Source organism: Siniperca chuatsi, linkage group LG17 (assembly GCF_020085105.1).
Source record: "Siniperca chuatsi isolate FFG_IHB_CAS linkage group LG17, ASM2008510v1, whole genome shotgun sequence".
NCBI classification, from domain to species: domain Eukaryota; kingdom Metazoa; phylum Chordata; class Actinopteri; order Centrarchiformes; family Sinipercidae; genus Siniperca; species Siniperca chuatsi.
In genome coordinates, this window is record NC_058058.1 from 9,196,969 (window position 1) to 9,213,503 (window position 16,535).

Sequence of the window (16,535 nt, forward strand, 5' to 3'; positions counted from 1 at the left end):
TGCCATATCTAATTTTCAGAACTGTTTTGCGATGACAGGGGTTTCACTTTACGGGGTTTCTGTCTTGAGGAGTTATACCTGGAGTGGGCTCTGCGGTTTTCTCTGAGGACTGGAGAAATGGTTTTCAATCAAGCGGAAAAGATCAAGTTGTTTTTTATTTTGAATTTAACGCAAATTTGAGGTTTGGTGTGATTGCAATGTGAGGACCGAGTGAAACTCCATCTCTGGTTACCTTTAGTAGCTTTAGCTCTGGTTGAAATGCACAGGCACTGACTTCAGGCTTCTCAACATGGCACACAGATATGTGAAGTGCAGGCCCGTATATTTGTAGGGCTGGGTATCAAACCTCACTACAGGCAAAGGGCATCCCCGGCCTTTCTAGCCTGTTTTGGATGCAGGCTCATACTGTTTAGGAGTCCAATCGACATGCTGATCTCTATAAATAGATTTGTTCTTGAAAAATAGTTGTGGTATGATAATCACACATTGCTCCTCTGAAACACCGACCAAAACAAACCAGATGGCCGGGCCCCAAACAAACCGACGCTGCTACATTCTCTATTCTTTCTGCTTTGGCACCTCCCTGCTTTTAAATGTCAAACAATCTGCGGCAAGTTCTCCAAATTGCATTTATTGCTCTGAAACATAAGAGAGATATGGCCTGTCTTTTAGGTGGTTTTGGATTATTATCTGTCGTCTGTGGTGGTTTACTGGAATACAGTCTGTGTCAGTGTGAGTCAGACAAACATTTATAAAGACCTCATATGGTAAAGTCAATCTGCCTCTCTCTCTCTCTCTGTCCCACACAAACTGAACAAAAGCACATAAACAAGGCCATGAACAGACAAGCACCACTTGGAAACCAGGTAGAATAATTGAATGGTCTAAGTCCAACAATGCACACGACTCACCATAAACAATACTGAGCATTACCAGCCAGGAAATGTTTGTCTTGCTGCCAGCTTCTTTGCTTCATATATACTGTGAAACGGAAATTACTCAACTTGCAGAGAGGGAGGGAGGTGTGCAATTATTCCTTTGTGAAATATAGTGTCCTAATCTTTTAGAAATGAAATCATGTACAGGAATAAATGTCATATTTATTACTAGCGCTCTAAAAGTTTGGACCTGCCATTCATCTTTATTTAGTCATCTAATTCGTGTTGGCTTTGTCCGACATAATAAAACTGTTATATCAGATGATTGAAATCGTTTATATATAATAATATTTTCAAAATAAGGCATTGTTTCAGTACTTAGGTTCCATTCGGTTGATGTTTTCATTTAAATTGTAAGATTGGAAACCCTTTGAGACTGTAATGATATTTATAGCTGTGTCAGTGTCTGACAGTGGTATACTGGTACTTACGGAAAGAAAATGCAATAGGGTATATTTCAAAAACAGAGATATTTTGTTGTTTATTATAGAAGTGTGTGTGCTTAATGTCCCATGAAACCCATTTAAGCATCAATAAAGAACAGTTTTCCCCCAATTTAATGGTATTGGGAAAAAACATAATTTCTCTCAGTCAATACCATTAGACTATTAGAGTTTTTGCTTGTGTTGAAGACCTTTTTCAGGAAGCCAATCCTGCCCTCAGAGAGTTTGCTTCTATGAATCATAACTGATAAGGTGACAACTGATCACAACTTGTTAACCCCCCTGAGTCCATGCAGTCCAACATAGTTAGGATCAACAGCTTAAAGCTTCAAAGTTTTACCAAAAATGAGATCTATAAAACTAAAATAAGAAACAAATTTGGTATACTTCTTCATTTCTGTATTTACTGTATGTGAAGATATTATTATCAGTGGAGCTGAAAATTAGTAGATTAATCTATTATTCGATCAACAGAAAATGAATCTGCAACAATTTTGGGTAACTCTAGTTTTTATAAATGATTAGATGTTTAAGCAGTTTTTTTAAAGATGATTCCAGCTTCTTAAATCTGAATGTTTACCAGTTTCCTTAGTCTTCTAAGGTACCTTCCAAGTAAACTGAATATCTTTGGGTTTTGGACAAGAAATTTGAATATCTCAACTTGGGCTTCATAAAATTATGATGGGCATTTTTCACTATTTTATGACATTAAATAGGCCAAACAAATAATTGATTAATAGAGAAAATAAAGTGCAGATTAATGGATTTTGTAATGGACCAATTTATGCACCTATAGCTCCAAGGTTTGTAATTTTATTGTTCAGCATAGTGTGGAGCACACAAAAAGATACCTTAACTATCTGTCATGCACAATATCTGCCATGCATGCATCGGTCTTGCAGAACTTACAAAAAAATGATCTATGTAGAGCATTAGAGCAGGAGCAGAAATCAAATCACTGGCTACATCTGCACAGTGTAAGCTGACATCAGCAATGTTGTTTTAATGTTGAACGAACAAATCTTGTGGACAACATTTGAGGGGTTGACCAGAGCTACAAAGTTCCCACTGAACCACAACCTCATAATATTGTGAAATGAGCTCTTCTAGATTTTTTCTTCATTGTGAGTGGGGTCACCATAATTGCAGAGGTTACTGTCTTTATAAACAGCAGAAAAAATCCTCTATCATCATATCTAATTTGATTGCTGTGATACAGCATGGGTTGCAGAAAGGAAAATAATAAATCAAATATAATTTGATGACCTGCAAATATTGTTGTAATGTTAGCCATCACATCAGTCAGAACACATTCAGTTAATCACCCTCATTTATCAAAGTTTCTTTGCTGCAAAAATGGGCTTTGTCCTACATATCAATAACAGAAGGGGTAAAGTACAAGTCAATCTGTATGACACAGAAAGCAAAATAACAAAGAGACACAAAAAAGCTAAGAGGCAAATTAGAGAAAATACAGATGGAATGAAAAAAGTGAAATAGTGCTGAGTCAGATGGGAAAATTATGGCACAGAATGAAGAAAATTACACATTACACAAAACTAAATTATGTAACAAGAAAAGACAGAGCTACAAACTGAAGTGAATGATACAAAATGCTATCTTAGATTAACATTTTCAAGCAGATAAACAGTGATTATTGAGAATGGTCTTGAAGTTACAGAAGAGTATGTGTTTCAATTTATAGGTGGCTTTGTACATTTTTTCATGATGCAATTTTTTTGACAAGGGCTTTGTAGATAAATAAATACTAATGATAAATATGTCTCTAACTGACTAAATTAACTTATCTTATACAATGCAGTGGTGTTTATTATAATTATTTCCAGTAACAAACCTGTATGGTAAGAGTGAAGCCAATTCTCTGTAATTGTAATTTCTCTATGGCTGATTGAACAGAATTATCAAGTATAAAACAGTATCGTCTGCATAAAGATGTATTTGACCATCAGAGATGAAAAAGACAATCCTTGTTATGAAAGCAAAGAAAGCTGAAAATAACCAGGATACTCAAAGTAAGTGCTTGTAAACTTATTGAATCTTGGCTAGCCTCCAGTGGTTTACTTACTGTAATTGGACAAGAGGCCCACTTAAGAGCTATATAATAAATGTGCGTAATCATGTTTTAATAGTAGACCTGGTCATAGAGTGGTAGGAAAACTAAAGTGGCATTTAGTATAATTGTTCTCTTAAATAATGCTCCTAGTTGTTTCAAGAATCGAGGTTGCCCTCAAATAAAACATGTTGCAGTATGAGAAAATACAAAATGTTACAGTCAGGGCCAGGTAGACTGTCATTAACCAGGCATAAAAAGAAGTGCAAGCTGATACGTTAGTAAGATCTTAGAGAAACACATAGAATTTATTTATTTTTCCATTAACAGTCAATGAAATGTACAACATTAAGATATTGTTTCCAAAAATCCTTTGCTCAACTATAGATACCCAAAGATTGACCATGTCTGTATAGTTGACTTTTTTCTAGGATTAAGAATTTAAAGTTTCATACAACTACTTCAGAAGAGTGAAATGTGGATCAGTGAATGTCTGAGTATGTTTAATGCACCTTAAACACTAATGCGCATGTGAAGATGTAGTGAAGTACCCTGGGCACCAGAGAGAACCATCATTTCCAAAATCATCTGAGGAATACATGTACATACATTCACAGCAGACAAATATATGCACAGACACAAGTTGAGGTTTACAGGGAAAAATGTTTCATATGTACTTTCAAAGCCTCCCAGCTGGAAGAAAAGACTTATATGTTTATTTTTGAACGAGCCATTACATCTTTATTCAATATCCTTCCTTGTTCGGACAGCCAAGTTCTTAAATCCAGTGGTTTCTCCATATGGTAATGGCCCGATTTCCCTGTGGAATCAGATAGATCTCGTTAAGATGTTTTTCATGTGAGGATTTAGGAAAGAAATTGGCAGAGATTTCAGTTCCAAAACATGGTGACCCCTCTATTTTCCAAGACTCACACTGAGATAATCTTAGATATCTCAAGTTATGTCTTGAACCTTATCCCTGAAAGCGTCAGGTTCCACAGTTTCCAATGATACAGAGATTAAGCATCAAAGCTACAGGCTGCAACACTTGTGTTGGACAGAAAAAAGGATCAGCATCAGGACAAGAAATGAACAATGTGTTGTGTTTTTAAAGTTTATCTGTAATCAAAGTTGTAATATGGGCTTTTTTTTTCATACAACGTAAAGTTGATTGTGCGGCTCTTGATCATCTTCTCGAATTAAACAACAGAAAATCTAAGAAATTAGAATAAAAGAAATGAAAAACTAAATAGATTACTGATCACACACAAAACATTCCCAACTCAAGGTCCACCTAATATCTTTGCCCAGTGCTTTCAACCATACCGCATGGTCTACATCAGTGGATGGAGTTTGCTCAGTTGTCATATAGATGGATCTATTGACTAAAAGTGATATGGATGCAACCATGTCAGCTACTGAACTCACATATCAGCAGATCCATCTCCATAGCAACTAAACAAACTACATCTGCTGATGAAGTCCTGCAATATGGTTGAAGACTACGGAAAAAGCTAGTAAGTGCGCCTCGAGTTGAAATTGTTGGGCAAATTTCCATGTCAAGAAGGAACTTTCATGCTTAGCTGGACAGGTTTTCAAAGGAAAGTGGCACAAAAACAATAGCTCAGCTTTTTTTCTGGTAGTAAATTGTGCTTTTAATGTAAATGAGACATAAAGAAGATGAGTCTGTTATTCACTGTATTTTGAAATTTATTTACATACCTTAACCAGTAACTTTACTGCAGAAAACACTGAGAATTAACAAGTGTATTATCAATCTATATACACTATAGCTAACCTATATCCACTATCTATACATACTGTTTGTATCAGTGTATATGTGTCTCAATGGAGCCATATGATGCCCAGTGGCAAGAGAGCAGCCAAGTGGGTCTCAGCCAGCCAGACACCTCTGTGGCCTTGCAATAGGAAGCAAACCATTGATCAGGGTGATTAACCTCTGCAATGGGCCAATCAGACTGAAGTTCAGGAGGCTAATGACTGCCAGGTGTGTAACAACACAAGCTGGACCCTCAGCTGACTGTTGGTTGGTTGTTGCCTTCCTGTATGGAGATGAAAGAAAACAAGCAGGCTAAGCTTGGCTATGTCAGTCAAAAGATGAAAAGTGACTGCTACCACTTTCATTAGAGCCTCAAGAAAGATTTTGTGCACATTATAGTGCTCATTCACACAATTTCAGTATATTATTTCAGTCATATTCTTCAAAGAATCACTTGAACTTTGTAAAAGGTAACATACATTTCATTAGACACATTGTTTTATGGCTTTTCCCTATCCTCTCCAGAGAAACTATTTCATAAAGTTACTGTATGACAGCAATATCCTCTGTTCAGAATAACACAGTGCATTGTGAAATGGGAAGTGTCAGATAAAAGACTGCAAACAGGCAACATGTTAGTAGATCTGGGGCCCCAGGCCAATCCGAGCCTGCTCAGCTCTAATCCAACATATCTCTCCTCTATTAGGGGAGAAAGGGACACATTTTGTGGAGTGCATTTCTACAAATATGAAGGCTGATTTATGTTTGCATGATCTGGCAGGTCTAACAAAACGCTTATCTTTTTAAATGTTTTGACTTAAAAGTTTATTTTTGTAATATACATGGTAGATAAGTGATATTATGCTTATATTTTATGTGCAAGCTCGAACATTACAAAAAAACTAATGTAAAGAAGGTTTTTAACTAAAAAGTACGAAGCCTTCATTGCCCTTGTAAGAATAACAACAATGTAAATGTTTTAATGATGTTTGATAACAATGTTGTGTGTTAAAGGTAAGTGTGATAAAATGTCAATCTTTGTAACCTAGTTTTACTTGGAAGTGCTCTCAGATAAACATTTCACGGTCATCTGATTCCTCACCTGACCCTGCTACTACTAATTTCCCACGTCCACAGTTTGCAGCTGTAATACTCCAGAGCATAGACTCATTATGACTGAAACAGAATCATCTGCATCAAAGCTTTAAGGCGTCGGTTAACCCAAATCACCAACAAACAAAAAAAACATTTTCTCACTTACCCTGAGTGGTATTTAGTCATGCAAATAGTTTTGGTTTTATTTCTCCAAGTTTTGATGTACTGTATCTCCATTGGATACATTTACAGCCATCCCTAATACAATACAGGTGTTTGGAATTTCATTTGTGGTGCTAAACACATTGGCTAATTTGAAAACAGTATTGTGTCTTTTGAGAAACAATGTCCCAGCTAGTTACTAGGATAAGTGACAGACATGTTAAACATTTTTTTCTCCTTTTTCCACATAGCGTTGTTTATTAACTGTTAACAATTGAAGCAATCTGTCTCTTAACAACATTCGACATTTGTTTCCAGTAGGAACATGGAAGCTAGGCTAACTAGTGGAAGCTTGTTAGCCTAGCTTGCATTATAACTAATTCCTACTTTACGTTACTTTTCGCTGTTATTTTAACACCTGCTGTGTGCCACTATCAAGCAAGCAAGGACAATGTTTTTTTGTAATTTGGGTGAACTGAACCCTTAATGATGACATGCACTGTTACTACTTTGACTTTCTAAATATGTCGCAAGATCACAAACAAGCCGGCATCCCCAGTGGATTAGAAGAATCAGATGGCAGGACACGAACCTCCCTCCCAAGAGGTGTCATTGAGTAAAACCTAGTCATTCCCCTCATAGCTCAATATTTTGGTTACTAATGAGCCTTGACCAATCGCATTACTATGTTACTTTAACTTGAACAATCAGATTAGCATGCATTGCCTGTTAAGTTCCAGATCTGGCTGAGCAGATGTCTGTCCCCTGATATATTTTATTAACATTAATTACTAGACGCCATCTTTCTGTCAATCTTCTATGTCTCTCTTTTTTTCCCTCTCTCATTCTTAGAAACAGGCCTCAGGAAAAGCATCTCTTCCTCTTGAGTTCATTACTTGGCCCATCTTTGGATTACCACACTTATCATTTGAGTGCATAATGGATCCTGACAGGAAAAACTGCAGATGTCAGTTGAGTTTGGGGATTGTCGGTCTGGTAAATATGCAGCGCACCCGGTAAACACAGCCGCAGACTATTTAAGGCAGCCTGTCAAAGTGTCACGCTGAAAATCCCTCTTGATGATTCGTCAACGCAACAGAGATCGTAAGAGCTTTAGAAAATGGAGAGTAGATGTGCAGCAAAGTCTGGTCTTTATCAGAGCAGTAGCAGACCTCATCCTTGACACTGCATTTTTATTTTTCAGAATCAGGAATTAGCTGATAGAAGTCATGCCATCCTGTAAGTGAAGCAGTGTGTTGAGAAATGAGTTTACTCTTAACTGGAAAATATCTCCAAAAACATCTGTTGCCTTGTAGACAACGGTTACTTCAGCTTGTGTCACAGATGACGTACTGTTCACAGGAACCTGCACATATATACACACACAAGTGCTTATAATATACTCACAGGCTCTTATCCAAACTTGCCATGTCCAGTGGTCATTTGGTGCCACTGATTAGACACATGACTCACCCTTACATTGTAGGATTACATGTATTGGTTTAGTGGCTTTGTGAATTCCCCACTGTGACCTGCACTCACACTGCAGCCATTTACACAGCTGTCCAAATACAGAAGTCTTTCACGTTAAATGACTTTCTTTCCTGGGGAGTCTGCCAGTCTCTTTCTTTGAGGTATTCAACCTGATGCCTCAGAGCTACACGCTTCACTAAGGCTGGAGGTGAGTATGGAGTGTGCAACAGCTCCTGAAAAAATAAAATATTGTTTTTGTAATTGTTACTTTCTCATCGGAAAACCCGAACTTGGTGTAAGGTTCACTACACGCCCATGGTCCCCTGTTGTCCAGAAATGGACTCAGGAAATTGGTTTCAGTGAGAGTGAACCATACTAAATAACAGACCTTGTTGGCATGGTGCTGCAGTCCTGCTCTTTGGATGTGCAATCTCATCTATTGGGAGAAAGTGAAACTGAGAGAGCGTGAGAGAAACAAAGACATCAAGAGAAAAAGGCGTGTGTGATGCAACAGATTAGGGGAAGGCGTGCTGTGATGGTAATGGTAGAGTTGTCAAAGGGATATAGGAATTGTCAGATCCGCATTCAGCCATTCCCATTCACACCACGAGTGAGTTCACAGTGGGACACACCCTGAGGGAATCTGCTTCCAAGCTGCATATTAGTTTTCAATTTGTGAGTGTGTGAAGGAATTCAGCTTGGGAGTGACGGCCTATCAGTCCCATGGACATGCTGTTTGTTGTAATAATCCTCAGAGTCGCCTTTTACATTGGATGGATAATTACCAGGTGATGCTCTGCAGCTGTTTAGTAAATTATAGTATCACTTTTCAGTATGTACAGACCTGTATAACTGTATCCACTGTGCATTAACAATAATGTGGGCTTTCTGTAGCACGTTTAATCTATGACATCAATTTTCAGCGTAACAGTTTGTGACTTTTTATTGTAAATAGATATGCAGAGAACATCTTCATGTGCACAGAAAATGATGCACTTTACAGTATGTGCACGGCAGGGACTTTTTTGGGGTAGAAGAGGAACTGGGTAGCATAACCAGCTACATGTATAGTCACCAGGGCTGAGTAGACAAAGGCAATAGCGCCACCTACAGAAACTCAAACTTTATTTACAAAAAGTCAAAAAGAAATATAATTTGTTGTTTTTTTTCTCTGAAATAAAACAAAGTTGATATGTGTCATTTTGCTAGAATGATGTACCAATTTACTTTTTAAATATAAAATCCTTCAAATTGGAGAAATATTGCATACTTGGATACCAAAGACTTGAAAGTCCTACCTGTCCAGCTGTTGATGTATGATAAAGGTTGTATGTTAAATAGGTCGTTTATTGCCCTTTTACTGTGTATAGCTGTCAGTATTTAATGATTCAGTCAGTTGTTGTGGTGTAAATTAAAGTACTGTGACCCCGCAGATGGAAATGTGATTCCCAGACATTCCTTACACTACATGCTTTTTCTTCTCCCTGCCTCTCTCTCTCACTTTCCATCTGTAATTCTTTCATATGCTCTTTTTTTCTTTCCTTATTTATTTTATATTATCTCGATCCTGTTAATGTTGTTCCAGGTGTTCTACATGTACACAGTCACAACAAAAAATAAATATCTCTCAGGAGACATTTCTTGCAGCATGTTATGTCTTTCTGCTGTCTTTATTGCTTACACTGCTCACTCCACCATACTCATTTCCCCCCTTCCTCCTCCTGATGTGTTTCCATGTCCTGACTCCCTCCTCTTCCTCCTCCTGATGTCTTTCAGGCTGTTCCTGAAAAGCCATAGTGGAACTGCAGGCAGACAGAGCAGTCTAGTAATCCATGGAGCAGACTTCAGCACCAAGGACATGGACAATGACAACTGCATGTGCAAGTGTGCCCTCATGCTAACTGGTGGTAAGTGCAGCCAAACAGTCCATTACAGTGAGGATAATCATACATTCATGGCAAAACAGGAGACCCTATATTCATATCAACCTATATCATCAGGAGGTAATTCCTGGTGTAAGAATTATTTTTTGTTCATTACAAACTGAGTATTAGTTTTGTAGTTTCTACAGTCAGTTTCAGTCATGATAACACTGCACTCACATAAGTAATTGCTGAGATCAGGGAGCATGGCAAGATTGCTACATTGAAGTTCAACAGGACAAGAAGACAGTTTAAAGCTTCTTTAATTGATTTAGCCAATTGGCGTCACCTCCCTACCTTTGAAGCGGTCATAAAGTTCGAATAGGTGTCCATTCCTTGATTATTTATATTCCTTTAGTCCATAGGCATTCATTTAGAGTAGTGTCTCTGTAAGTCCAATATTCACTGTACTTTTAGCTCTGTTTTTGGTCTCCACCAACTACTGGAAGGGGTATCTGGTTCTTTAGCTGCTAAATACTCCACAGTGTTCACCAGCTAGCTAGTCGCTAACTTTGTCTGTTTGCCATTTGGTGTTGGTTAGGTAGAGTATTGTCAGTTTATCAGCGTTTTTTCACTGAAAACAGCTGCCTACTGCTGCTGGAAACAACACTGATGAGAGAACAGCAAATTTTCAGGTTGTAAAACCAAAACAAAGAGTTAAAAGATGCTAAAAAAAAAGTTACATAGAGCTGATAGGTCTACAGTCATGTGATATTCTCATTACATATAGTCATCTGATCCACTGTTATTATAAAAATATCAATTAGAGCAGCTTTAAGTAATAATTTAAGTTTAGTTTAGTTTTAGTTTGTCTTTGTTTTCTCTTCCAAATAAGTTTAGCTTGCTTGAAGGTTTGTGTAAAACCTGTCTGATCGTCCATGTTCTTGTGTTTCTTGCCCCATCAGACTTCTTTTCAGCAATGTCTTCTTGCTCTCAGATGTCAACAATTAACTTGGGGAGTACAATGTTATTATTACCAATAGAAATCATGGGTAAATCTACAAAAAAAATGCCCAACATGTAATAAACCGGAATGATCCTTTAAACATTTGCCTCTATATGGCACCAGTGAGACAATACAGAATTGCTTTTATGAGAAAACAACGGCATGATGTAACCATTCCAAAAGTTATTTTCTCTGATTGGCTTTATGACCAACCCCACAATGTTCATTGCACAGTCATTAGTTCAGGTTATTATGATTACAACCTGCTCTTGCAAGACATGCAATGGACTAACATGGCTGCCTATACATCTATCTGCACCCATTAGGCTATATTCTGCATCCACTCCCAGTTGCACTGTGGTTGGAAACGAGCACATTATAAAAATCCCTGGGCACGGCACCAAGTGTCAGAGAGATTTAAAATGACTCTGCTTCTCCTGCTGTGTAAGTGGAGCCCAGTGACCCTCGCTGTCACCTCATGGCAGCTCTGTTGCTGTGGAGTCCTGACGTGGTACTAATCAAGCATTTCTAAGTGTAGATTTAAGATCAGCATTACCTTTTAGGTCATTGTGAATGCAGTGGGTTGAAGGGAACTGGCATCTGATCACTGATCAACATCCCTACTCTGCTTGATTCATAGCCTGCCTAAGGCCAGCCACAAAGGAGAAGCATGACAACATGTAGCCTGAATCAAGACTGGTCCGAACCCAGCACTGTGCTAGCTATTGTATATACAGTATCATTTGATTTATTCCCTGCATTTATAAGAGCAGGGCTGACATCAAATGATGTAAGTGTCTGGAATATACAAGAGGAAAATACTTCTCTGTTACATTTATGAGGACAACTGCAGCATGCCATGTTAAGAATCTGGACACACACATATTGTAATGTATATATTTACCCAGCACCAGAAAATACAGTAGAGGTAAAGCACTGACAGTAGGATGTAGGGGGGATCCCTCTATCATGAGAACAAACTGCACTAGCTGAGACTTCATTTTCAAAAGAAGACATCCCCACTGTTTTTACAAGTCACTAAAAATCTCTGGCCTGGAAACAGTATACTGATCATAAATCTCAAAGGATTGCTGCTGTGCACACTGAATGTTTATGTGTGTGTGTGTGTGTCGGCAGTTGTGTGGTCTGCGGTTTATCAACAAGTAAGGGATGGCAAGTAGGACACATTCGCTGTATTCTGCTTCATGGTTTAAGAGGAAAAACACTGTCTCAATAAAGTAAAACAGCAGGTTGCACAACACACACTTTGTGACATGCTATCACCAAACCCCATTCCATCATAGTATCAACTACCATTACAACCAGCTTTTCTACTGATACTTTCAACTGTCTTTTCATTTTAATTGTGGCTGATGTTGTAAACATTGATGTTTTTTGGCCACTTTGGGACAGCAACACAGCACTGACATATTCATCACTTTTTAAGATGACATGGCAAACATATTGCTTATTTACACATCCAGTAGACAGCCACCTGGCAAATGGAAAACCAGTATTCACTTTCCTTTTAGCTCTGTTTTGCTCTCCACCAGCTGTTGAGGGAAATATCTGGCTGCTAAATGCTCCACTATTTTCACCAGCTTGTCACTAACTTTGTCTGTCTGTCGTTTGGTGCTGGGCAGGTACAGTGGGTTTTTTATTGCTTACTTGCTGAAAACTGGAAACTGATGAAAGCAGTGAGAGTGAACCAAAATAGTAACGTTGCTGGCCCTAAAACCAAAACAATGAGCTAAAAGATGCTAAAATGCCCTGTAGAGCTGAGGGAAACTACAGCGTTGGGTGATTGCCTGTGGGTTTGTCACTACAAGTGACCCCTTTCACATTACACTTAATCATTCAATCCATTGTAAATTGAGAAACATTGATTATACAGTAGCAGCTTTAGGTTTCACAGCTTTGGTTGATCTATCAAGGTGCAGTGCCTCCCCTGATAAAACTCTCCAGCTTGAGGACCATTCCTCATTGAATTGCATGTAAAAAATTAGAGCAGAGCAAGTACAATTTCATATTTGATTCCCACTGGCGCCAGAATCCTGAAATTATATGCAGTTGTGGAAATATAATGTCAGTTTCTATTCTATATTGTGTATGTGTCTTATGACGATGTAGCAATCAATATGAAATTTATATCTGTGCGATCCATGCCAGTACCAAGGGCAGAACATTGCTCCTGATTACTGACAGGTCTTGTGAAATGTCATACTGCAGGCTGCAGTGGTATTCAGGTCTGAGAGGAGAAGCGCTGCCATTTGTCACTGTGTGACTGACACATGAAATGCCGCGCATATGTTCTATATCTGACTGTATCAGTGAGGGTGTGTTTACTAGGTCAGATATAAGACTTGACTGACAGATTAGTAGGACAGATAGATGTTTAGTAAATCTCTGAAATATATAATACTAATAAAAATAATAACAATAATCATAACCACACTTTATTTGTCTGGCACCTTTCATACATACAATGCAGCTCAAAGTGCTTTACATTAAATTGTATATATTAAAAAAATTGAAACAAAGTTTCAAAGGTTGCGAGCAAAATATTATAATACAATAAAACAGGGTAGAATAATAGTAATACAATTTAAAATAAGATTAAATAGAAGTAAACTTTCAGTAAGATTCAATAAAAGTAAGGACACAGACTGCTTAAAAGCAAGATTAAAAAGGTCTAGAGACAACTAGAGAAGTTGTATGGTGGATATTTATAGGCAGGTTGTTCCACAGTTTCGGTCCATAATAAGTTAAAGCTGCCTCTCCATACTTCTGTGTCTTAACTGCTGGTACATTTAATGCTATAGTGTTCGATCACATAAGACAGGCAGCAGGTAAGAGTATAGAGGGAGAAACAGTATGGAGGTGCTAAACCATTCAGACTTTGTAAACTAGCAATACAATTTTAAAATCAATTCTAAAAGAGACAGGAAGCCAGTATGTGGCTTAAATTATTAAATAACCGTCTTCTAAGTAGAAGCAGATCTACCCTTTCTCTAAATTCCAGATATACTTTGGGGAAATTATGAAATGTGTCACTTTGGGAGTAGAATAAAAGTTTCTCATGCCAATCACTACTCTGACGTCCCACTGGAGCTCATGCACATGCACTCTTTGCTTTAAATAGAAAGAGGTACCAAAAGTGTTCAGCAACAGGTACTGGCATGCCAATGAACCCAGTGACAGCAACACATTGAGCAGATAGCAGTGAAATGGTGTCTGAACCATTGCCATGGCCCTGTGGGAGAGGCCATTGGAAACTTTCAACTCTTACCAAGGGCAAAACTTATGATTGAGTTGCTTACTTACTCAAAGCCTTGTTTGCTCTAATAAAAGGCATTGATGCTTTGCAAGTTATTCATATTTATTGGTGACATACAATATAATTGCTCAGCTTTTAAATGAGGACTGTGTCCCCTTACTCTTTATTTTATGTACAAAATAATCGTTTATGTTTCCTTGCCCATTCTCTATTCAGGTTGGTGGTTTGATGCCTGTGGCCCGTCCAACCTTAACGGCATGTACTTCACCCAAGGACAACACATAGGGAAGTTGAACGGTATCAAGTGGCACTACTTCAAGGGCCCCAGCTACTCACTACGAGCCACCGTCATGATGATCCGCCCCCTGGACTTCTCCTAGTCTTCTGAACTTGCGAACTTTTAACTTCCAAATGGCTATGTAGCACATTAGAGGGAACGCATCCTATTTTATCCTCTTGTCTCATCTCATTTCGCTGGCCATGGGAGTCATCCAATGAATCTTTTATTCAACCTGGTTCTTCCCCAGAGCAACTGCTATTTCTGTGCTAATGTTTCTTCATAACCTTTCCCCTCAATGAACTGAAAAGCAGCCATGGGGAGAAAGACAGAGCAAGACATGACTCACCTGAACTGATTTCTGCTCTCAAGCAGATTCACAAACTTGACCTAATTGAAGGACAAATGCGTTCAGGTGTGTTAGCGCACACCTGGAATTTGTGGAGCATGATGTCAAACCACAATTTTCCTGGGGACCTGTGTTGTAATAATATGTAGGACTTGAACTCTTCTGAATGGAAAGCAGCTATCATAGGGCAGCACTGACTCTTGAACTGCAGGACAGAACTTATCCGGAACGCTTTAAGGAGACGAATGAAATATATGGCTTTTATATTAAAATGTTGCTCACACAACGCAGCCCATAAATATTACAATTGTATTATATATATTGTGTTTTTAGTATTATTTTTGCTATCCCAACTGTGTACAATATCAAAAGTGAGATAAAATTGTCTTTTGTACTGTACAGTGTATACTGGATTTCTATCTGCATTACGTATAAAGTGATTGGTAATAGTTATGAGGGCTGCTTGCAGTATTTGCTGGCAATTACACACTAGCTGTCTTGATTATTTTTAGAGTGCATGATGTGAGGTTATTATTGGATTAGAGTCTGGACTGAGATCTGTTTGCCTTTGTTATTGGCTGAGAAACGACTAACAACTGCCAAGGTTCAGATTGTGAGTGATCACCTTACCTCTGCAGAATATGAAAAACAAGGACATTAATTTAGATGCATATAATTAGTGAAATATAACAATTACAGCTGTGTGCGCATGGAGGAAGAAAATGAATGTTTGCATACACAACAAGTAATGCGTATTTTCAAAAATACACCGAGATATACAGTGTATTTCTGAGTGTAATGATGAAGGACCACATCATGATCCTTCCATCTTCACAAAGATGTAAATGCTTATATTAAGCTGGTATCCCACATGTATGAAACCCACAAAGAATGAGGTTAACATTCATATAACTGAATATTATTTCTAGCTGTAGAGGACATTATAAAACTCCTTTAAGACCTCTTACCTTAGGACAAAGAGCAGATCATTAAGACAAGTTGCATCCAAACTATTTTTCACAGACATCAACATGACACAGCCTCAGAATCCAGCCAGTTCTGTTTCTCATCAATGCAGCTTTTTTTAAAAAGGAGTTGGATATGAAGCATGAAATCAATGATTCCACCAAGTGATCCGTGTGAACACATATTTCATAACTTCCAGCTTATAACAACAGAATCTACTGTGGACTATTTACTAAAGGTACATGTGGCGAGAAGATATAGTGTATCTGGAGCTTGTAAAACTACAACTGACATGTTTATTAGCTTACTAAAATTGTATAATTTAATGTGTGTGTACGTAAAGCAGCTTTCCTAAGGAAAGCTATTCTTTTTTCTGTTTTTACTCTGCCTGAAGTACAATGGTGTTTTGAAGTTGAGCATAAAACATAGAAGTTAAGATAATAACCCTGGAGAACTGTGCCTTTGATAACTCCGCTTTTACCTCATTAAATTCCAGATTTGCAGATTTATTTAAACATCTTTTGTAACATGTGGTCAGTGTTGTGTTGCTAGATTAAATAAAAGAGCATGTGATGCACTAATGTTTTCAATCTGCGTTTAGGCTGCACTTTTTGTGCCAAATTGATGTGGTGATAGACACAGGTTCCAAAATTTGGCCCGCATTACGTCTTTCTTTCAGCAGACATGCTTTAACTTCAAAAGGCTTCCTCTCATGATAATATCTTCAACATCAGTTTAAATCTTCGGATACAAATGCTATACTGTATGTCATGCAAAGCAAGCTTATTGCACTGAAAGACATGAGATAAATCCCACAGATAGACAGACATGCTTTC

General features: G+C 37.9%; 1 protein-coding gene across 1 annotated transcript in view; it reads left to right on the top strand.

Annotated features, from left to right (window-relative positions):
- angpt1 (angiopoietin 1) overlaps nt 1-16,289 on the top strand; it is a 55,137-nt gene extending 38,848 nt beyond the window's left edge. Inside the window, exons 8-9 of the mRNA XM_044170613.1 lie at nt 9,739-9,869; nt 14,324-16,289. Of these exons, the coding sequence (XP_044026548.1) occupies nt 9,739-9,869; nt 14,324-14,487 (295 nt within the window). The 3' untranslated portion in view covers nt 14,488-16,289. The remainder of the gene's footprint in view (nt 1-9,738; nt 9,870-14,323) is intronic.
- The last annotated feature ends 246 nt before the right edge of the window (nt 16,290-16,535 follow it).